Source organism: Myotis nattereri (assembly GCF_964212035.1).
Source record: "Myotis nattereri genome assembly, chromosome: 1".
In the NCBI taxonomy this organism is placed as follows: domain Eukaryota; kingdom Metazoa; phylum Chordata; class Mammalia; order Chiroptera; family Vespertilionidae; genus Myotis; species Myotis nattereri.
Genome location: NC_138075.1, coordinates 167,685,064 through 167,707,895, shown reverse-complemented (window position 1 = coordinate 167,707,895; position 22,832 = coordinate 167,685,064). Strand labels below are relative to the sequence as shown.

Here is a 22,832-nt window from a genome sequence, read left to right as displayed (position 1 = left end):
TTTTACTTTATGTATAGAACTACTAAGAGGCCTCCCAGTAAAAGCAGACATAATCTTCCCTGTTCATTCAGAAAACACAATTTCTTCTTGGTAATAAAAATAAAATACCACAACTAACACAGTAACCTCTTTTACTGTGATTTAGTCAGAATAGGAGGCCCAAATAGCCAGGTGGCCTTCTCTACCCTAATTTAATGGGACAATCATTATGTCCCTATATAGAAACATTCTTCCCTTGGGAACTAATACTGATGGGAAGTAAAAATTCTGTGAGTAGGTTATTTTGTGTTTTTGGTTTTTTTTAAACATATTTTTATTGATTTCAGAGAGGAAGGGAGGGAGAGAGAGAGAAACATCAATGATTAGAGAGAACCATTGATTGGCTGCCTTCTGCACACCCCCTATTGGGAATCAAGCCCTCAACCCAGGCATGTTCCCTTGACTGGAATCGAACCCAGGACCCTTCACTCTGCAGGCTGACACTTTATACACTGAGCCAAAACATCTAGGGCAGGGGTGGGCAAACTTTCTGACTCGAGGGCCACAATGGGTTCTTAAACTGGACCGGAGGGCCGGAACAAAAGCATGGATGGAGTGTTTGTGTGAAGTAATATAAATTCAAAGTAAACATCATTACATAAAAGGGTACGGTCTTTTTTTTTTTAGTTTTATTCATTTCAAATGGGCCGGATCCGGCCCGTGGGCCGTAGTTTGCCCACGGCTGGTCTAGGGCCTCTGTGAGTAGGTTTTTAGGTATGAGGAAGGGCTGTAGTGTGAGAGACAAAGGCCCACGTTTTAGTTTACAGATCTACATATAATGACTATCTGAAAATAGCATCATATTTTTTGCTGATTCAGAACACTTGCCCTGCTTGTACATCCTGATGCAACATATCAGAGTGTTATCTGCTAGTTCACATGCTGAACTTTCCCTAAACAATACTACTTCTGTAAGACAGCTGCTTTTGGGTGTTGAGGGACATAGTAAAATCAGTGAACTTCCTGAGCATGAATCTATTGATGCACTTTTCTTCCAATGAAATTAGCTCCCAGTCAGAAGCGTTGTTGTGTTTCAGTGTGCTATGACTGAGAATGAGGCTTTCTATATATCTGTATAAGATGTATTCTCTGGGGCTGCCATAATAAAGTACCACAAACTGGATAGCTTAAACAATAGAAATATGTTGTCTCACAGTTCTGGAAGCTAGAAGTCCAAGATAAAGGTGTCAGAAGGGTTGATTCCTTCTGAGGGCTGTCCCATCCCTCTCTCCTGGATTCTGAGGGTTTGCTGGCAACTTCAGTGTTTCTAGGCTTGTAGATCTCTGTCTTCATCTTCACATTGCATGCTCCTTGTGTGCGTGTCTTATTATTTGAAGTGAGCATTTAAAATGCTATTTGCTGTTACTGAAGGTAAGAGTGCAGATATGGTTATAAAATTTTGGAAGAGATTTAACATTAGGAAGGCATTGCTACAATTATAGAAGCCTGTAGTGATACGATGGAGGGTTACATTAAGTATGGGGGAAAGTTCTCCTTAATTTGTGATTCTTCATATAAATTTTTAAAATTCAACACAAGTGTGTTGACATAGGAAAACAGGTTGGCTTTGAGGAGGTAGAAAATGGAGATGTTAAAGTTTCAAGGGTCCCATTCCTGATCTAGCCACAGAAGACTTGAAGTAGGTTGCACCTAATGGCTATGTAGTTGCAAAATGTGAAGATGATGATGATGATGAAAACCTAAAGGCTTCACTGGGACAGCGTAACACATCAAGTTACCAGGTTTTTTAAGTGCTGTTGAAAACAGACTGGTTTGAAGGTAATGGCTTACTGCTAAGTGTAATAGGAGAGTCGTGATGCATGGCATCCAGTTGAATTTGGAATCATACAGACAACTTTAGTATGAAAGGAAGAAGCTAGAAAAGCTCGATAGATTTATTTATTTTATTTGTTTTTTAATTCACTTTTTATAGTTTCAGCCAGTATAGGAGAGATAACAGAAGTACAATGAGCCATGCCCTTCTATAGCTGGTGCAACTGTTCATTTCCAGATAGCGCCCCCCCCACCACCACTTCACAGTAACATATCTGCAACCAGACCTTCCAGTGCTAATACCCCCAAGAAAATTTCAGTTCAGATTTATCATGCCATTTTTAACACTGTAGTTTTTATTTTCATGATTTTGCACAGCACAGTAATTTTTGGAAATGCATACAAGTTATAGCAGAACAGAGTAGTTATCAGCAGAAGCAGATCTGACCTTGCTTCAAAACCACGTGGGTCTGTGCTGGGATTTTTCTATTAGGCTTGCCAGAGATGTCATGCAGCATCCTTATTAACCCAGATTCTTTAAGAATCATTGCATCTGCTCAATAGTCATGAAATCCAAGTGGCAGAGCACATTGTACTGCACCCTCGACCTACTACAGAGCCTTCTCTTAATCTGGACCCTATTCATAACTGACAATGTTAAGGGCTATTTCCTAAACAGAGTAGAGCAGCACACACTGCAGTTAAGTATACCTTGCTAATATCCAGAGGCCAACCAAGTGTTGTGTCTTCTTTTTGTTTAAGAGTGGAATATGCAACACACTCCATAAAAATCTTGAAAGTGGTGGGCCCCAGAATTTGAGGGTGGTTATTTCCCACTCTGACATGTATCTTACCAAGGCCATCTAAAGCACCATTGCTTCCTGCTTACCAAGTTCAATCAATATGATATCTTTAGTGTAGAGCAGTGGTTGGCAAACTGCGGCTCGTGAGCCACATGCGGCTCTTTGGCCCCTTGAGTGTGGCTCTTCCGCAAAATACCACGTGCGGGCGCGCCCGTACAGTGTGATTGAAACTTCGTGGCCCATGCGCAGAAGTCAGTATTTTGCGGAAGAGTCACACTCAAGGGGCCAAAGAGCTGCATGTGACTCGTGAGCCACAGTTTGCCGACCACTGGTGTAGAGGAACAAAGTCATTCTGTGGACTGTGGAAAACAGTCAGAGTCCTTGAGTACTTTATTATGAAAGAGAGCAGGAGAGTAACCAAAACCTGAGGCCAGTGAAGGTGTATCTATCACTGACTTGCTCAAGTAAAAACAAATTGCTTCTACTTGCCCTTTCTAATTGGGATAGGGGAGAAAAAAGCATCTGCCAGATTGATAACTGCATAGATATATTGATCTGTTCCATTAAAGGTACTACATCTGGTATAACAGCTGCAATTGGGGTCATCACCTGTTTATGTCCACCCAAAATAACTTTCCAAGACCCGTCCAGCTTTTGCATAGGCCAAGGAGGCACATTGCATTGGGATGGGACAGCGGTGTCAGTCTCTGCAGTTCCTTCAGGAATAATGGTATTGGTGCTGCTGCCGCTGTAGAGGGCTAACCTGGGGGCTTGGATTTGGTATTACCTAAAATAATGGCCCTTACTCCATGGGTCAAGGAGCTAATACGGGGTTTCTGCCAGTGCCAAATATGTCTGTTCCAGCTTTTCATTCTGGAACCAGAAAAATAGCTACAGTACTGACTCATAACCACTGGACCCACAGAGACAGATTTGGGCCCAAACGCCAATCACCTGGCATTGGTAAAGCTCTGGTGTAACCTCTGGACTGCGTAGGAATTTTCAGTCGCAGGGATTAGCAGAGCTGGCAGAAGCATGGATCCGAGAGCAAATAGCAAATGTTAGGAACACTCTCTGCTGAGTATTTTAATTTGTGCTATCATATATTTGATTCCCAAAGATGTTTACAATTTCCCAAGTCTTTAAACCAAATTTTATAAAATTTATAGTATAAAATTAGCCATTTTAGAATGAACAATTCAGTGGCATTTAATATGTTCACAGTGTTGTTGCAACTACCCCTTCTGTCTAGTTCCAAAACATTTTATCACCCCATAATAGCATGCCATACCTTTTAAGCAGTTTCTCTTCTCTTCTCCCCGCAGCTCCTGGCAGCTACCACTCTGCTCTTTGTCTCTATGTATTTACCTATTTAGACACCTAAGTTTCTATTTCTGGTTATTATCTGTCTGTGACCTCTAAAAGGCTTGTTCTTAGAGTTTCAGTGTCTTTAGCTATAAAATAAGTGTGGCATTATGAATTTTTGAGGGCTTTGAAATGCTTTCTCCAAATATTAGTGTTTTTTTATTCCCCTGCTCAAAATACTATTGCTTTTTGATAAATGATCTCAGTTTGGCACTTCAAGCCTTATTCAATATTAGTTCTGGTTTTAGTTTTCAGCCGTTAGCCTATCCATGGTCTCTGTGCTTTAGCCCAAATAGACCAGTTACTATTACAAAAACATGTGCAGTTTTCTTCCTGCTCCAAACTTCCATAGCATTTTTTAAGTGGTTCATGAAACTTTAGTTTCAATTTTTAACATACAGGTACTATACATACATTATACACAACATTTTATTTGTCTCTATCCTGTGGAACCTCATCTTCCTGTGTGCAAGTGAGGTATCACAATTTATTTTTAACTTAGGTAGTGACAGAAAAAATATTGCATTAATTTGTTGGCTAAGAAAGAAAATAGAAGAGAAAGTATGAGACTATTTTTCTTTATCTTGTGTGTATAGCATGTAGTACAGATCTAAGCAGAGTAGGCAGATAAATGCTTTTGGATTGACTAAAATACAAGGTATTTCTTAGGCATAAACCCAAGGAATCTTTTTTGTTTAAATGTGGAATTTTAACCAGTTTCTTCAAGTGATATTAGGTGACACAGAAAGAAGAAAGAGATTGTGCATATGAGTAACCATAATTGTAATTCCCAGATTGATGTTTAATTTATATATTGTTTGGTTTCACATAAGTGTTTTTTTTAATTGATTGACTTTTTTGGAGAAATATCAGTTTGTTTTACTTATTGATGCATCCATTGTTTGATTCTTTTTCTTTTCTTTTTTTTAACTATATTTTATTGATTTTTTACAGAGAGGAAGGGAGAGGGATGGAGAGTTAGAAACATCCATGAGAGAGAAGCATCGATCAGCTGCCTCCTGCACACCCCCTACTGGGGATGTGCCGGCAACCAAGGTACATGCCCTTGACTGGAATCAAACCTGGACCCTTCAGTCCCCAGGCTGACGCTCTATCCACTGAGCCAAACCAGCTAGGGCTGATTCTTTTTTAAAAAAATATATTTTTATTGATTTCAGGGAGGAAGGGAGAGGGAGAGAGAGAGAGAAACATCAATGATAAGAATCATTGATCAGCCTCCTGCATGCCCTCTTCTGGGGGTTGAGCCATCAACCTGGGCATGTGTCCTGACCGGGAATCCAGCCATGACCTCCCAGTTCATAGGTCGATGCTCAACCACTGCACCATGCCAGCCAAGCCTGGTTGATTCTTAAATGTGCCCTGACTAGGGACCAAACCTGCAACCTTGGCGTATTGGGACAATGCTGTAACCAGCTGAGCTATCTGACCAGGGCCCACATAAGTTTTTTGTCTTTTTTTTTTTTTAATCATTGTGTCACTGTGTGTGTTTGTGTGTGTTGATTTCAGAGAGGAAGGGAGAGAGAGAGAGAGAGAGAGAAGCATCAGTGATGAGAGAGAATCATTGATTGGCTGCCTCCTCTATGCCCCCTACTGGGGATTGAGCCTGCAACCCTGGCATGTACACTTGACTGGAATCGAATCTGGGACCCTTTGGTCCACAGGCCGACACTCTGTCACTGAGCCAAACCAGCTAGGGCCATCGTGTCACTTTTATGTTCTGGCTGAGCAATTTATATTTAAGCCATTTTGTGAATCAAGACTGAAGTAAAAGTAAATGTTTTTTTTCCTCTCAGTATTTGAAATTGGAAGTATGAAACTGAACACAGATGAGATTTTTTTTTTTCCAATGGCTTGGAGAGTCTTCAATATACCTGAATTATTTCAGGTTAATTTGAGAAACATGCTAGTTCATTGCTTTGTTTTGTTTGTTTTTTCTTTTTTAGGAGATTTATCTCATTTTGACGACTGTATGAATGAAGTGTGAGTTGTCAATTGTTGGATATGCAATCAAAGTCTTTCAGAGATCTTAAACCAGCAATAATTTTTTATCCTTAAACACATAAATTTATCAATTTTCATGTGAACAAAATGAAACAGTTTTGGATTCTTCAGATTGAATGTGATAACTTCCAAATCAAGTCAAAATACAAATGTAATTTGTCTTTAGCCTCTGGTTATTGATAATCTCTTAAACTGGTTCTCTGTTTCTCCTCATTAGGGAGAGGAATCAAATGAGTCTGCAGAATCTAGCAATATTTGGGAAAAGCAGGAAAGTATTGTATTGAAATTGCAAAAGGAATTTCCCCATTTGGGTAGAAAGGTGAGTAATGTACTGAAATTTAATCAGCATGTACTAAGTGTTTGTATTACAAAATAGTGTTTGAGATATAAAAGCTTTGGATGAGTTTTACATTTTTCTAATTAAATATTTTTTCTTTAAAATATCTTTATACGGCTTGTTAATTCTTTGCATTGTTTATTTACCGTATTTGGAAACTGTAGTATCAGCATTATAGTCATAATCATAACAAACATAATTGTAGTAACAATTGTGAACTTATGTATAAAATATAAATTATCTAGAAAGCAATCTATAACTCCAAGTCAGCTTTTTTACCGTTTTTTCCTGTTCTATTTTTTTTTTAATTGAGTTTTTTACAGAGAGGAAGGGAGAGGGATAGAGAGATACATCGATCAGCTGCCTCCTGCACACTCCCAACTGGGGTTGTGCCCGCAACCAAGGTACATGCCCTTGACTGGAATAGAATCTGGGACCCTTGAGTCCGCAGGCTGACGCTCTATCCACTGAGCCAAACCGGTTAGGGCTGTTCTATTTTTTTTTAATTTCTCATAAAATATTTTAAAGTGTAGCCCTGGCCAGGGTGATTCAGTGGTTAGAGTCTCGGCCCTCACACCACAGGGTCTTGGGTTCGTTCCCGGTCAAGGGTGGTCAAGGGTACATGCCTCGGTTGTTGGTTCGCTCCCCACCCCTGGTTGGGCCTAGTGCAGGAGGCAACCAACCAATGGATGTGCCTCTCCCACATCAATGTTTCTCTCCTCCCCTTCCACTCTCTCTGAAATGCAATGGGAAAAATATCCTCAAGTGAGGATTAACAACAACATAAAAAGAATTTTAAAGTGTAATACTGCATTTCATTGTGCTAATATTCTGTAAGCTTTGTTCTATTTGCCAGATAGTGAAAATACTTTGAGTCATTAAAAAGACCCATACCAAGCATGCTGGTGCTAATAGGGCCACAGTTTAATCACATGATCGTATATGTCAGCGTGTTTTGTTTAACATTTAGAATACTTGCATTTGATTTATTCAGTTATATGTACAGGTAGTACATCTGTTAATTCTGATGAGCTGAATGCAAAATCTTATTGCTGTACTCCTTTTTTACATATGTTGGAACTATATGTTTTGAAATTTACAGTTTGTAAAAGCCCGGATATATATAGAAATTTAATTGAGCAAACACTTTTTAATCCTCTAATGTTCAGAGCATTTCATTGGGAAAGTAAAAATGCAAAAGAAGTCAAACTTCCTTCCCTTTGACAACTGTTATATATCTGTGGAGGTGAAATTATATAAACAGACAGCATTTGTAAAGCAGCATGAAAACAAGTGTGAAATAATCAGATGAATTCTGTTTTCAGGTGATTTTCTTATTTTTAAAAGAGCATAAAAGTTTTCTAGGAGCTGCTAATTTTAGATTTTTAATAAAAACATCAATAATTATATCTAGGAACTAAGGGATGTACTCAAGGAACATGAATGGATGTACACAGAAGCCTTAGAATCTTTAAAAGTGTTTGCAGAAGATCAAGGTAATTGTCCATTCTGTGTTATTATTATAGAAAATACATACTCCCATTATATTCTGTATTTTAATTAATAAGAAAATAGTAAATCTATTATCTAGTAATTAGAGAATGGGATTGTAAAAGATAGTAGAAACAGTAATGGGAAAAAAATGTAAAATGACCAGTTCCCAAATGTTTTGGCCTATTCTTTATGATAGTGTAAAATGAAATAATAAATATATTTTTCTGTTTGGATAACTTTCTTTGATATTTATGGCTACTTGTAAACTACCATGTTTTATTGAATACAAAAAAAAAAACACCCCACTACATTTTTTTTGCATTTTAACAGCTCTCTGAATGGATCTTAATGATTGATGGTGTCACTGTAATGTAGAAGTCCTAGCCTGCACTTGCATGAATGTCAAAAGTACCAATATCAGAAACTTAAAAGATGGGATCACTGGCATGGAAGAAAGTCTGGTGGAACACTAACCTTAGGACCCAAATAGTGTATGAGAAGTAGTGGGGCAGAGTTGAATCACTCATGTTTAGTTAACATCCTTAAGCAAGAATTAAGTATACTAGCTCTTTATAATTGGCTTTAGGTTTTTCTTGTTTTGAAAATGATTTCTTTTAAGAATGGCTATACTGCAAATGCTTTTGTTGGCACAGAGAATGATATTGTGTGGAGTAAAGAAAGCCACTGATATCACCAATTCTGAGTCAGAAAATTGATTCAGAAGAGATAGGTTATGAGGTGAAGAAATTACCCTATTTATCTTGCTTATTTTTTTAATATATGCACAAGAATGAAGGCGTATGATAATCAGTGTGTAAGTCTAAATGCTCTTTGAGTAGGTAAAACAAAAACATTCTAAATAATAAAGTCTTGTGTAAAAACTAATTGGTACATATTTTCTTACTGGTACATTAAAATTGTACCTTCAATCACAGGCATGTTAGCAATCTGGAATATGATTTATTAATCAGTGATAAAGCAGTGGTGCCTTTTAATATATTTAAATACTTTTTTGTTAAGTAATGATAAACTTAGACTACTTAGAGGTGGTAAGGGAAAAATTAATTACAATATGGAAGGTTTTAATTTGGGTGAGCCTTGTTATTGCTATACCCATCAGTGTTGGCATAGGAATGGGCTGCAAAGTAACATCTGGGACATGTGGATATGAAGCTGCCATTTATATTTTCAGGACCTTTGTTAGAAAATGCGGATTTATAATTAATACACTTTGAAAAAGAAGTTATCACCTGTTTTTGAAACCAATTATTTTAACTTATGAATAACTTCAGATTGTACTTCAGTATTTCTCTTTAGTGTGTACCAAGATTTAACTATAATTTATAGTTGAATTTTGTATTCAGAAGAAAGATACACATGTTTAAATATTTTTCTAATTTGAAGTGTTACATCATTTAATTTATATCATTGTAATTTAGTTATTTTTGTCTTTAGACACAGAATATGCTTCACAAAGTGAGTTTCCAAATGGAAAAGAAGTTTCTTCAAGAAGTCAAAATTATCCTAAAAGTATAGCTAAAGCAAAACTAAAACAGAAATATGCCATGAAAGCACAAAATGGTTTTAACAAGAAACGTAAAAAAAATGTATTTAATCCGAAGAGAGTTACTGAAGACTCTGAATATGATTCAGGTTCTGAGGCAGGTAGTTCACTCGATGAGGACTATAGTAGTGGTGAAGAGGTGATGGAGGATGGCTATAAAGGTAAAATTCTTCACTTCCTTCAAGATGCTTCAGTTGCTGAACTTACTTTGATTCCTCAGTGTTCTCAGAAAAAGGCTCAGAAGATAACAGAACTCCGGCCCTTTAATAGTTGGGAAGCTCTGGTAAGGCTACATTCTTTATCTCCCCCTGTGTGTGTGTGTGTGTTTAATTCACAGTACCGTTTATACTCAACGTGTCTTCAGCCCAGGGAAGCATAGATGGGTGGCCTTATCCTCTGTAGAGGCAAACATTACTTTCATTGTAAGCCAATAGTATTTCAAATAGTGTCATATGACCTAATTTTGAATGAATTAAGGGGTGATTTTCCTGAAAAAAAACCCAAGCTGATTGGCTGGGCATACTGTCACTCATTCTTTTGCATAGAAACTTGGTTCATTTCACTGCAGAAGAAGAAATTAGAGCTTACATTTAGAAAGGAGTTGTTTGCTAGCCTGTTCTGATCTGTTACTGCTGATACACCATGCAGAAAGCAAGAATGTGGCAGAAATTTTACTGCAACTACGTGAAGAGCAGTAGCAACATCCAGGGGAGCTCCATAATTCAAGATGCCAGCCTAGGTGTTTTATGCTTCTCCACAAAAGAAACAATTGTTTATTTTCTTTTTCTTTTAAAAGTGACAGCTCTAACATGTTTTTCTTGGTTAAACAACGCGGCCATTTTATGGAGTATATCAGGCTGCAGCGTTTTTAATTGGAAAGATAGAAAAGTGTGGAAGCCTAGAATTCAAGCGTTAGGGGAAGGGAAGGCATAAGCACTGGTAAGTACACTCTGCATGATCATTTTCTGGAATTTGATTTCCTATAAACAAGTTTTAGTCAGAATACTTGTATTATGAGTTTTATAAATGTGAACAATCAGCAAATCTTACTCATACTCCTGTCTTTTTAAAATGTTGCTTCAACTTTTGTGAGAATGTGGACTTTATAGTATGAATTGTATATAGGCCCTGCAGTGAAAGTGATATGGATTATTTTTTACAGTTTTAGAAGATAAACTGACTCTTGATGCTTTATAAATGTTTATGAAGTTTTTATTCGCTAACTTAGGGAGAAGTTGCTTTTGTGATTAATTTTATACTTGTGACAAACCTATATGAGCATAAGTTCCCTTGACAAATGTCTTGAAGTGGTGTTATCGGAAGGTTCCTAAACAATGGTTGTAAACGCATGTTTTAAAAAATTAAAATACATGAAAAATATAGAAACAAAATGACTAGTATTTCTCAGCTTTAGAAAAAAAGTCATTTGTTTTGCCTGAAGCCTTTGCTCTTGCAGAAAACATCTGTCAAAGCAGGTCCTTCAAACATGTTCAGCTTTGCCTGAGTGATTTATTTGTTCAAGTATTTGCTGAAGGGCTTTCTTGTTCATCTTTTCTTCCTTTTTTAATTTCTTTTCATCTTTAATAGTCTCCTCTGTTATTGCAGGGTTGCTGTTGCTCAGGCTTGTTGGGATTCTAACTTATTTAATAAGGAATGCAGTTATCCGCACTAGTGTGTTTAGTCACTGTAACTACTTGCCCAAATATAATAACAGTAAATTAAACCAGTTGTATGTGCCAGATGCTTTTTAAAATATTCAGCAACTTAACATGTAGAAAGCATATTTCCCCTACTAATTAATTGGCATAGTTTAAATTAGTCTTAACATGAGATTGCATGTTACCTACTTAAACTTTGTCCCCTTTCTAAAAGTTGAATACAAAGACTATTTTTTGCTAGCTATGCATGTAAATGTTGATTATTTTATGTAACATTTAAAAAGTAAATTTGCTACTTGAATTCAGTGATTCAGGGCTTTTCTGAAAAAAGTAGGAAAATGAAAATGCTTTTTAAATGAACAGTTAAAATTAGCAAGTCAGTATATATAAGCTTTGAGTTTTAATTGGCTTAGACCTTGTAAGTTTACTTTCAATTACTTTAAAATTTTGAATATGACTGGTTGTAGGGCAATTTAATATCTTAAAATTATCAAGGAAAAAGTCGAATATTTTGGTAAAAAGCTATATAATTTACTCTTTCCCTATTAATCAAAGAGGTTTAATAGTATAATTGTGAACAGCTTTAAAATGAAACAAAAGAAGAAAACATTTACTTTGTTTTCATAGCTGCTGTTTTAAGAAATTCCTATGAGAATTAGTTAAAATTTTAATTATGTTACTCAGGCATACTTAATGGAAACTACAATACATTATACAAGGTGTGGCAAAAGTAGATTTACAGTTGTGCATATGTGAAAGTTTTTTCTTGGATGGTTATTTATCAATTATTGCATTATTTTCCATATGAACAACTGTAAGCCCACTTTTGCCCCACTCTGTATAGTAAGAACAGCATGTAAAAGTCTAGTAAACTCTTAACATTATTGTTGAAGCTTATTTAGTCTTAAGGATTTGGAATTTGGCAATTTTTATTAACTTTTATTAATTCATTAAAATGCCTACTAAGCCAACAAATTAATCACACATTTTAATTATGATTTTGGTTAAAACTGAAGTCTCTATAACATTGGTGGGTTAAATGGAACCATTAGTATTTCACTGTCTTATTTTAAAAATAATTTGAATGTGAAAATTATGTTAGCACTGCCTTTTAAAAGAAAAATTATTTGAAAAGTTGTGCATCATTGTTAGGACTTTCTTTTCAGAGAATTGCACTTAAAAAATTAAATAAAATGATCTTAGATATACTAGTCACACTCACTTTACATGAGGAAAATTTGGTTATTTAACAAAAAATCAGTGCATTAGATGAGGTTGTTTGTTTTCAGCATTATACCCTTTTTTTAAAATCAGAACTTAAATATTGTTTGTGAAAGTTTTCTTCATAACTTTTTCATTTTACTTATTTTTCAGCTTAATAGCAGTAAAGTATATGCTTATTATAAGAAACCACATCATTAAATCATGTAGACTTTGGAAATACAGCAAGCCAAAAATGTCACTAGTTTTAAAACATGTACTGTTAATGTGATAAAATTGGGATTTTTATTGCCAAATATTACACATTTAATGGCATCAGTTCACCAACTACTTACTGAATTTTTTATTAGCCTTATATAAGGTGGGTTAGAGATGTAATTATGTCTATACATTGCATCTGTATACTTTATTCATGAGTAACTGATTCATGAATAGCTCAGCCTGAAAGCTTCATTTATGCATCTACCTCCTTACCGTTTAGATCAGAATAGATAGAGTTTTCCTTCTTGATTGTTAACCAGGCAACCTAGGTTGAGTTCATTTTTTAGTTTATTTAAGCTCTTCATTGAGCTATTCCGATCTACTAGAAACATAGACGACAGACCACAGGCTTTCTTTTTGTGCTTTGTTTTCCCAGGAGTAGTATAAAATTCTGTCTGAATTTGTCACTTGAAGTATTGTAATGCCTACTGCTCTCTTCCTGATAGAGTGGCTTCAGTAATTTTTGTACAAGATTACAGAATTCAGCTTTGTTTTAATTTTTATAAGTTTGATAAACTTTTTTTATGATAAATTTATTCTGAGTACTTTGTAGGCTGGTGCCAGGTATTTATAGCAATGAATAAGATTAGTACTCTGTTTTCAAGACTGTTACTTGTTAGGTGGGAAATCAAATCTACTTGTAAACAATACCCCTCTTCCTATAGAAAATTAAAAAATTTTTGTGCTGTAAGAGTGACACACTGTGGCAAGAGAGAGGTACTTCAGTTTATGGCTATTTTGAAAGGAAAAAAGTTCTTAGAGTGGTACTTGAGTTTTTTGTCAAAGAGGTAGTAACCAGGGCCATATTGATACTATTTTTTTCATGTAATTAATTTTCTAGCAAATAGCAATTACTTTTTTTCCCTTCCTCCTGGAAAAATAGCTTTACCATTTTTTAAAAGAATGATTTGTTTTCCTTGTCTAAAATTGAAAGAGTACTTGCAAGAACAAAGAAGAAAGTCAAGTTTAGTCAAAATTCTACCAAAGATACCCACCACTTAATTATTTGGCATTCATCTATTTATACATACCTTTTTATATTTAACATGTAAATCGGATCATATTTTCTGTGTTACCAATAACTTAAATTTACTAGTAGATCCTGTATTTACAGAATACTTTGTATTACTTAAAAAAATTTGGTGAAGCTAAGTAACTTACAGGATTGTTAAATTCTTTATATCTTCAAAGAATAGTAAAAGAATAAGAGTGTTCTTAGACCTCCCCCTCCCCCCCCCCCCCCCCCCCCCACACACACACACACATACTTAGTGAAGGAATTGTGGAATTAAGTATTAGGGTTTTAGCTTTTTTTTTCCCTCTTCCGGAGATTGTGACTTCAGTCATTCACCATGGTCCAGCATTTGACATACTGTCAGAGGCTGTCCTACACAAGGCTGTCCCAAAACCTGGTAATAGAATTGTTTACCTTTATACCAAGAAGGTTGGGAAAGCACCCAAATCTGCATTTCGCCCAGGCCAACTTTTCGGAGTTTGTGCTTTGAGACCTAAAGTTCTAATGAGGTTGTCTAAAAGGAAAAAACAAGTCAACAGGGCCTATGGTGGATCCATGTGTGCTAAGTGTGTTCGTGACTGGATCAAGCATGCTTTCCTTATTGAGGACAGAAAATCATTGTGAAAGTGTTGAAGGCACAAACACAGAGTCAGAAAGCTAAATAAATTTTTAAAAATGAAGCTTTTTTGAGTAATAAAAACAATTAAAAGGAAAAAAAAGGATTTTTAAAAATTTATTATTCATGTATATATTTTTACTGATTTCAGAGAAGCGAGAGAGATAGAAACATCAATGATGAGAATCATTGATCGGCTGCCTCCTGCACGCCCCACACTGGGGATTGAGCCACAACCTGGGCATGTGCTGGACCGGGAATCGAACTATGACCTCCTGGTTCATAGGTTGACACCCAACCACTGAACCACACTGGCCTGGGCAAAACATCAAATATTGAGAGAGAATCATTGATCAGCTGCCTCCTGCACGCCCTATACTGGGGATCGAGCCCACAACCCAAGCATGTGCCCTGTCGGGGAATTGAACAGTGACCTCCTGGTTCATAAGTCGACGCTCAACCACTGAGCCATGCCAACCAGGGTTATGCATCTATTTAGATTAACAAGTTAAAAAAATAGGCTTGTACTGCCCCCAAATCCATATCTATTCCCTTCTCCAGCCTATTTTTCGTACTACAAATAACTTCTTTCACTTTTTCTAGGTAATACTAAAAAGAAACCCACATGAAAACATAATCCTATTTTTTATTTTCAGTTGCAGGCCTTATCAGCTGATATAACAGACATCATAATATTATTGTAGGATTAGCTCCCTTCTCACTGTCTCACCTCAAATGCCCATTTCCTATTCCCCAACCCTACCAATATAAGTTAATATGTAATCTTAGAGATATTTTTTTAGTATCTACATTGTTATGACTATGTAAATGCTTTTCATTGCTGGGCCATGTAGTATACTACATAATTGCTTTATTTCCTTGCTCACCGTTTTGTTTTCTCTAGTTATTAGTTGCCTTGGTTTTTCTGTTTGCTTAGTTTTCTGTGTACTTATTACTTCAACTCTAAACTCCTCCCCAGCTGTCTAAATTTACCTTCAGTCTTTAGATACCTCAGGTATCCTGTCAGTTTTATATTCTTGAGGAAGTGTCTTTTAGTGTCTTATTGACCTGCCTTGAATTAGACTGGTTGTGTTATAGGCAAGCTGATCAGCTATGGCCTTGAGATCTCATTTCCTTGACAATCTAAGGAATCCTATTGTCTCTGTTGCGTTGGATCTCTTGTTTCTGAATTTCATGCATGTCTTTTCATTTATTCCCTTGGTTTTGTAAGGGCTTACCAGGGGGTGGGTGAATAATACAGTGGAGCTAAATGGCCTGGTTTTGGATCCCAGTTTTGACATTTTCTAGTAATTTATATAACCTTAAGCAAATTCTCTCTGTTTTTCTATTTCTTCATCCGTAAGTGGGTATAGTTATGGTACTGACCCATAGGGAAGTCTAAGCTCTTGGAAAATGTTAGCTTTAGATACCCACAATACTTTGCATTGAAAGTGCTGTATATACCATTTGTTGTTTTCTGCTTCTCTCCCAATATCAGTTCTAGCCATATTGTGTGAAACTTTTGATGAAACCATTTTTCTCACTTTTTTAATTCCCTCAGGGCTTTTAAACAGATTTATGGCTGGTCATATTACCCACAATATATTAAGACTACATTTTTCAGCTTCCCTTGTGGTAATTTGGCAAAGTTCTATCCAATAGGACAGTGATGGCGAACCTATGACACGTGTGTCAGAGGTGACACGCGAACTCATTTTTTTGGTTGATTTTTCTTTGTTAAATGGCATTTAAATATATAAAATAAATATCAAAAATAAAAGTCTCTGTTTTACTATGGTTGCAAATATCAAAAAATTTCTATATGTGACACGGCACCAGAGTTAAGTTAGTTAGGGTTTTTCAAAATGCTGACACGCCGAGCTCAAAAGGTTCGCCATCACTGCAATAGGATGTAAGCATAAATATATTATGATTTTTGGAAAGTGTTCTTTAAGGATCCCTTCTTCCTGTTGGTTGAGATGTCATTGTGATGAGAACCACATATTGAGGATATTGAAGAATAAAATAGAATTCTTGATTTTGGAACTACTGTACCACATCTGAACTGCTTCCTCAGGTCCTCTTTTGTATGACAGAGAAATATACTTATGTCTTATTTACACTTCTGATGTTTTGGGTGTGTTATCATGCATAACTTAACTGAATCCTATTAGATTCATCATTCAAACTTTCTCCTTGAAAATCTATCTACTTTTCACATTCATGGACAGTGTAGTGTATCACTCGCTACCAGATAGACCTAAATTCTAAACTAGCAGCAATAATTTTGATCATCTCTAATGTTGGTTGGCTTGTATGGGGGGGAGAGGAGGGAGAGTGGGAAACTTAGACCATTGTACTTCATTACCCATACAAGAATTTAAAACATAAAAATTAGAATAGTATAATGAACCTCCCATGTGTTGGTCAGAAGCTTCAGTACCAGCTGATGTTTTATCTATACCCTCATCTACTCCCTTCCATCTCTTACTATTTATATGCAAATTTCAGACTTCAGTTTTTATCCCTAAAAATTTAAATACATACTCAAAAAAGGTTTTTTATCCGTTAAACCCATAGTAACATTGTCACACCTAATAAATGTCATCAATAATTCCTTAATATTAGAAAATACCCATTCAAGTGTTCAAATTTCTATTTCCTCATAAATGTCATAAATATTTGGTTTTTTTAGAGTTAGTTAGAATTAGGATCCAAATAAGGTTCACATATTGAGATTTTTTTGATAGGCCTTTGTAACTATTTTAATTTGTAGGTTCCTCATCCACCTATCTCTTTCTTTTCCTGTAATATCTTTGGTGAAAAAAAACTGGATCATTTGTTCTATAGCTTCCTAGTCTGGACTTTTCTGGTTAAACCTCCCTGGTATAGTTTAACACAAACATGTTTTTCTGAACCAGTTAATTTCTGTGGAGTTACAATTAAAAGGTTAAATGCTCCCACCAGTACTATTACAAGGTTGTTGTTGTGTTGTTTCATCAGGAGACACTAGTGTCTGGTTGTTCCTTTTTTGTAATGTTAGCTTATCTCTTACTTCTAGGTTCTGTCCAAATGAATTGATCTTCTGTGAGTCAAAACGGTTCTTTCTTATTTCTGGGTTTATTACTCTGAAAGGACTTCCTAGATCCTGGATTGTATTGGTCTCCTTGTGAAAAAGTGCCCATTAAATTTGTTTTCCCCCTTATAATACCAGTTGTTAAAACTAAAAATTATTTGTTGCATGTCTTTTCCGGTGACCATAAACCACATGAGGACAGGGACTATTGTCTACATACCAGGTACCTTCACCAGTCAGGGTAGTAGTTGCTAAAAATAAGAACATAATAAATGGTAGTTGGTTATAGTTTAGAAGTTTTTTTTTATTTTTGTTTGTTTAACTTTAAGGTCTTAAATTTTAATTATTTAGGAAGGTACTAGTTATAGTGCAAAGAAAAGAACATGGATTTTAAAATCTCTTATCTTTGTCACCTTGAAAATTGAAGCTTGGCTTTATTGATCCAGAGCTGGTAGACTGATCTTGTAATTGCTGTGAGGATTTAATGTTAGTGAATAAAAGGCACCTAGTAGTTTCTAGCACATAAAAAGTACAGAATGCATGTTTTTCCTGTACTTCCTAGTTATTCGTGTTGGTTCTTTAACACACATATACAATCACAAACACACACTCACACCACAGTAGGCATGAGATTGTTTCTTGTTCTAATGGAACCCCCTTAAAATCTTCAAGGCACTGAATCTCATATATCCTGCTGTTTACATGTAAATCTTTGCTCTGGAAAGCACAGAGTGGGAGGTCACATTGTGATTATGAATGTTTTCCTTGTGAAAATGTAAAGTAGTGTGCAAATAACTTTACATTTCACAATGCCATTTTGTGAAATGGTAAATTTTTATTTTTAACGCTGCAGTACATTGGTTTTCAAATAGATTGGAGAGTTTCTTTCTTGCCAACTTATTCTAGGCTAGATATGAAAAATGTATATTTTTATAAACTGCATTTTTATGAAATTATCTTAGTATATCTTATAAGCATTTAATCTCTATTGCTTGAGATTCTCTTTGAATTTAGAAATAAATTCATAGAGATTATTTAGAGTTAAGGTGATTCATAACATGAAAGAATATGCTAAATAAGATTGACATGAATCAAAATCATGTGTAGTTTTATCCTATCAGTGATTTTACTTTATTTTTCTTTATTCCATTCTGGATTGTGGGCTTTTTTTTTTTTTGCCCAACAAGTTTTCACTAAGGATTTTTTTTTTTAAATATATTTTATTGATTTTTTACAGAGAGAAAGGGAGAGAGATAGAGAGTTAGAAACATCCATGAGAGAGAAACATCGATCAGCTGCCTCCTGCACATCTCCTAGTGGGGATGTGCCCGCAACCCAGGTACATGCCCTTGACCGGAATCGAATCTGGGACCTCTCAGTCCGCAGGCCGACGCTCTATCCACTGAGCCAAACTGGTTTCGGCCACTAAGGATTTTAATAATGTTTTTCGGCATTTTTTTTTTTTAACTACCTATATGGAAAATTTTTAATTCTAATATAGTTTTTACAGTATGAAGTATTCATTGTGTCCTTTAGAAAAATAAGTACAAATACATTTTGAAGAAATTCTTTGGCTAAAACAGGTGTTGTATTGAAATTAATTTTTGGAAAATGTTTTATCCAATTATTGAATTGATCATAGTTAACTTTTGATTCATGCATTATCTTTCCAAGTAATAGTCTAAGCTTAAGAGTAAAATATCAAGTGACAACAAATAATTGGAGTTTTGAAAGCTTAGGGATTGTACTGATGATAGATAGGAGAAAATATGTTTTAGGAAGATTAATCATTTACTAATATGTCATAGTCATAGGAAGTGACAAAAATGGCAAGAGATCAAGTATGCGGTTACTGTATTTGGTGTTATTACCTTGGTAATAAAGGTGAATCTGAGATATTAAATACAAAACTTGAGACATTATAAGAAAACAGCTACCAGAGTCACAGTTACAAGTGTGGAATTGTGTATTCTGGAGAGAAAGATATTGTATGTCAGTATGCTATGTTTGAGGTCACAAGATTGTCAAGGTGAAACAGGAATATAAATGTAAACATGAAGAATCAGGTTTTCTTAGAACTTGATTAAGGTCATTAGTAAAATTTTAAATTAAACTGTTTTCCTCAAAAGAAAGAAAATGATACTGGCTTTCTGTTTACTAGATCTGAACTGTTAAATTGCTTTCTTTTCATGCCATAGTTCACAAAGCTGTCCAAAACTAATGGCTTATCAGAAGATTTGATATGGCACTGTAAAACATTGATCCAAGAAAGAGATGTAGTTATAAGACTTATGAACAAATGTGAAGATATTTCAAATAAATTGACGAAACAAGTTACCATGCTCACTGGAAATGGAGGTGGATGGAACATAGAACAACCCTCTATTTTGAATCAAAGGTAATATTTGTTGTACACACCTATTCATTTTTTCACCACAGTTGTATGCAATTTCTGAATTTATTTCTATAATATGCCTAGGGAACTTAAATGTGGAAGTTAATGTTAAAAGGGAAACCCGAGGTTTTTTATATGGCATATAAGTGGTATATGATTTGGTTCCCATTGACTTCCCTCCTTCCCACAATTAGGATATTTTACTCCATCATACCATAAATTAGAGGAAATATTATGGTCTTATCTGACCTAGGTTTTCCTTGTCTGATTACTGATAATTTCATATACACTGAGTGGCCAGATTATTATGACCACCTGACGTTTTAGGCAAATTAGCTATAATTTCACGCTGAAGTTGCTGGAGAGCCAGATCATTATAAACATCTGAATAGCACAACATATCTCAGTATCGTTGCTGATCAAGTTCATCCTATCTTGTTGATGGAGTATCCCATTGGAGATGGCTTCTTCCAACAAGACAATGGGCCATTGCCACGGTGCTTGTATTGTACAGGAGTGGTTTCAAGAACATGAGGGAGACTTTACCTTGCTTAGGTGGCCCCCACAATCACCAGATCTCAATCCAATTGAGCATTTGTGGGATGAAGTTAAAAGAGCCATCAGGCAGCTGGTTCCACAACCATCAAATCTGACAGAACTGGACAGTGCTATTCATCAGGCACGGTGTCAGATTCCTCGCATCACCTTTCAACATCTCGTGGAGTCAATGCCGCAGTATTGAAGGCAAAAGGTGGCCCAACAAAGTACTGATAGGGTGGTCATAATAATCTGGCCACTCAGTGTATAATCACAGGCACTGTAAAGGTGGTTTTAGATATGCCTTTCTATAATTTGATACTTTAAAAAACCAGCTGCTTCATTGCATCAATGTAAAAATTTCTGTATTAGCTTAATGTCTTTCTTTTTTTAATTTTTAGAATGAGAGAGAGAGAAATGAAAGGAAAGAGAGAGGAAGAAACATTGATCTGTTGTTCCACTTAGTTATGTATTCATTGGTTGAGTCTTGTATGTGCCCTGACCTGGCACATTAATTTGGCATATCTGAACAACTTAACCAACTGAGCTATTCAGCCAGGGCCTATTTTTAGTCATAAATAAAATGAAATGGTTAAAATATCCTGTACCTATGATTATATGTTTTCAATAGCCCAGATTTGTAAAAAAAAATTTTTTTTAGGGTAGAACCACATCAAAAATGAAAAGGGCACTTTCATTAAATAGATTATATAAGGAAAGATTATTCCCCCAAACTGTTACTCTTAGTAAATACCTTGTTATAATTTTTGCAAAAAGTAGATCCTAAGTTTTAAGTGGTTTAGGGACTCAGAATGTTCAGAGTATTTCCCTTTTTTAAAAATGTGCAAAATTGTGTACTGTGATGATATTTATAGATGGCAAAAACATGGAAACAATCTAAGTTCCAAAAATCAGAGAGTAGTTAGAATGAATTATGAGGTACATCTGTTCATTATATTTCTGATAAGTACTTAATAAGATTAGCACTAGGGCCCTGACCAGGTGGCTCAGTTGGCTGGAATATCATCCTGTACACCAGAAATGCTGCAGGTTTGATTCCCTGTTAGGATACATATCTAAGTTGCGGGCTCAATCCCTGGTCGGGGCATGTATAGGAGTCAACTGATCAATGTTTTCCTCTCCCCTACCCCTCTCTCAAATCAATAAACATATCCTCGGGTGAGGATTATGAAAAAAAAAAAAAAGACTGAGGTCTCATTAAAATTAATTACCTTAGTTGATGATTTTATTTACTTCTTTTGATAGTTTTCTAAGTTCATGATCAAAGCATATTTGCTGATCATTGGTTAATTAAAAGTAAAGTAGTGGTTACTGGCCTTTAATAGTAAGCTACAATCTTTTTGTGCCCTTCTAGGGTGCTATGGGATGGTGTGTAGGGAAACGTGATGCAGTTCCCACAAAGAAGCTCTTTTCTCTGTTGCATAGAAAGAACTATGGCCAAGTCAGCAAATTCATCTCCTAAAAGTGTAGTTGGAGCTGGTCCTTCTTGTTCTACAGCATTGGATATGGGGAGTTCTTCACTCTACAAGACTTGCCCAGTTGAGTCTGCTTTATCATAATTTGGAGCTTAAAAAATCGAGTGCTTTATTGCATCACTTAAAATTTTTTTTTTCTTAAATCCACATTTACAAAGTCCTGTTGTTTGTAAATAGTAAGATCAGGTAATAAATTGCCCTTTCCATTAGACTGAGGATTTTTAATGGAATATTTAATAGATGATAAAAGTAGTTTTTTAAAAAGGTTTTTTATTGGATGTAGTCCAAGGTACAACTTCTAAAAACCTTTATAGATATTCTCTATAGAATATTTATAGATGCACTTTTAGGGGGTGAAATTTGTTGTCTTGGTTTTTGTCTTTAGCCAAGGTAGGAATTGGACAAGCACTTTTACTTGTTATACTAGCCAGGAATCAAGAAGTAGTTTCTTTGCCTTGGGAAAGGATTTATTAGCACAAAGGAAAATGTTAGACTGCTGATGAATAAGCTACCATGAATAAGCTCTTTCTTAAAAAAACAAAATCTCTGAAGCAAAATTTACTTTGAAGCAAAATTATATTGTGTTTATTTTCCTCTTATAAGTTTATATGAGGAAATCGAGGAAATACAGACATACCATAACTGCTCATTAAAAATAAGATCTTTGCAGGGAAAAATAAGATTTTTCATATGTATCTCAGAATCACTACATTCATAATCTTTACCTTAAAATGTCAAAACTAAAATTGCCTAAAGTTAAAATATATGAGGGAAAAAGAGAAAAAACTCAGTATGTCCCCTTTTTTATTCCTATCATAGATAAGTAGCCATCTCTCAAGTTGTAGCAGTTTATCTAAAATTTATTAAATTGTTTTAACTGAAGAGATTTATCAATGTTTAATATAAAATGTTTTCTGTTTTTCTGGGCTAAATTTAACAAGGTTCTTTTGATCTTGTTCTCCCTCAACTGGACAGAATTGTTCCCTGTCCTATTCCTACACAGTTGCTATGAAACCATTTGACAGTGGTATGAATGCAAATCTATACTGCAGGTCTGGTTTGACTAATTCAAAATACTATGTTGATGCAAATATTTTAGTAGTTTGGATACACACCAATGTTGTGGCAGTATTTTCAGCAGTGCTGTTACACTCACGGGA

At 35.4% G+C, this 22,832-nt stretch overlaps 1 protein-coding gene and 1 pseudogene across 2 annotated transcripts in view; both read left to right on the top strand.

The window, feature by feature from the left end:
• The window catches only part of SMARCAD1 (SNF2 related chromatin remodeling ATPase with DExD box 1), an 89,418-nt gene that overhangs the window by 31,847 nt on the left and 34,739 nt on the right, over positions 1-22,832 (top strand). The window contains exons 7-10 of the mRNA XM_081093575.1: positions 6,220-6,321; positions 7,754-7,835; positions 9,289-9,680; positions 19,443-19,642. Of these exons, the coding sequence (XP_080949701.1) occupies positions 6,220-6,321; positions 7,754-7,835; positions 9,289-9,680; positions 19,443-19,642 (776 nt within the window). The remainder of the gene's footprint in view (positions 1-6,219; positions 6,322-7,753; positions 7,836-9,288; positions 9,681-19,442; positions 19,643-22,832) is intronic.
• Positions 13,890-14,217, top strand: LOC308533002 (large ribosomal subunit protein eL34-like; annotated as a pseudogene). Its single transcript has one exon. The product of its transcript is annotated as a large ribosomal subunit protein eL34-like (transcript).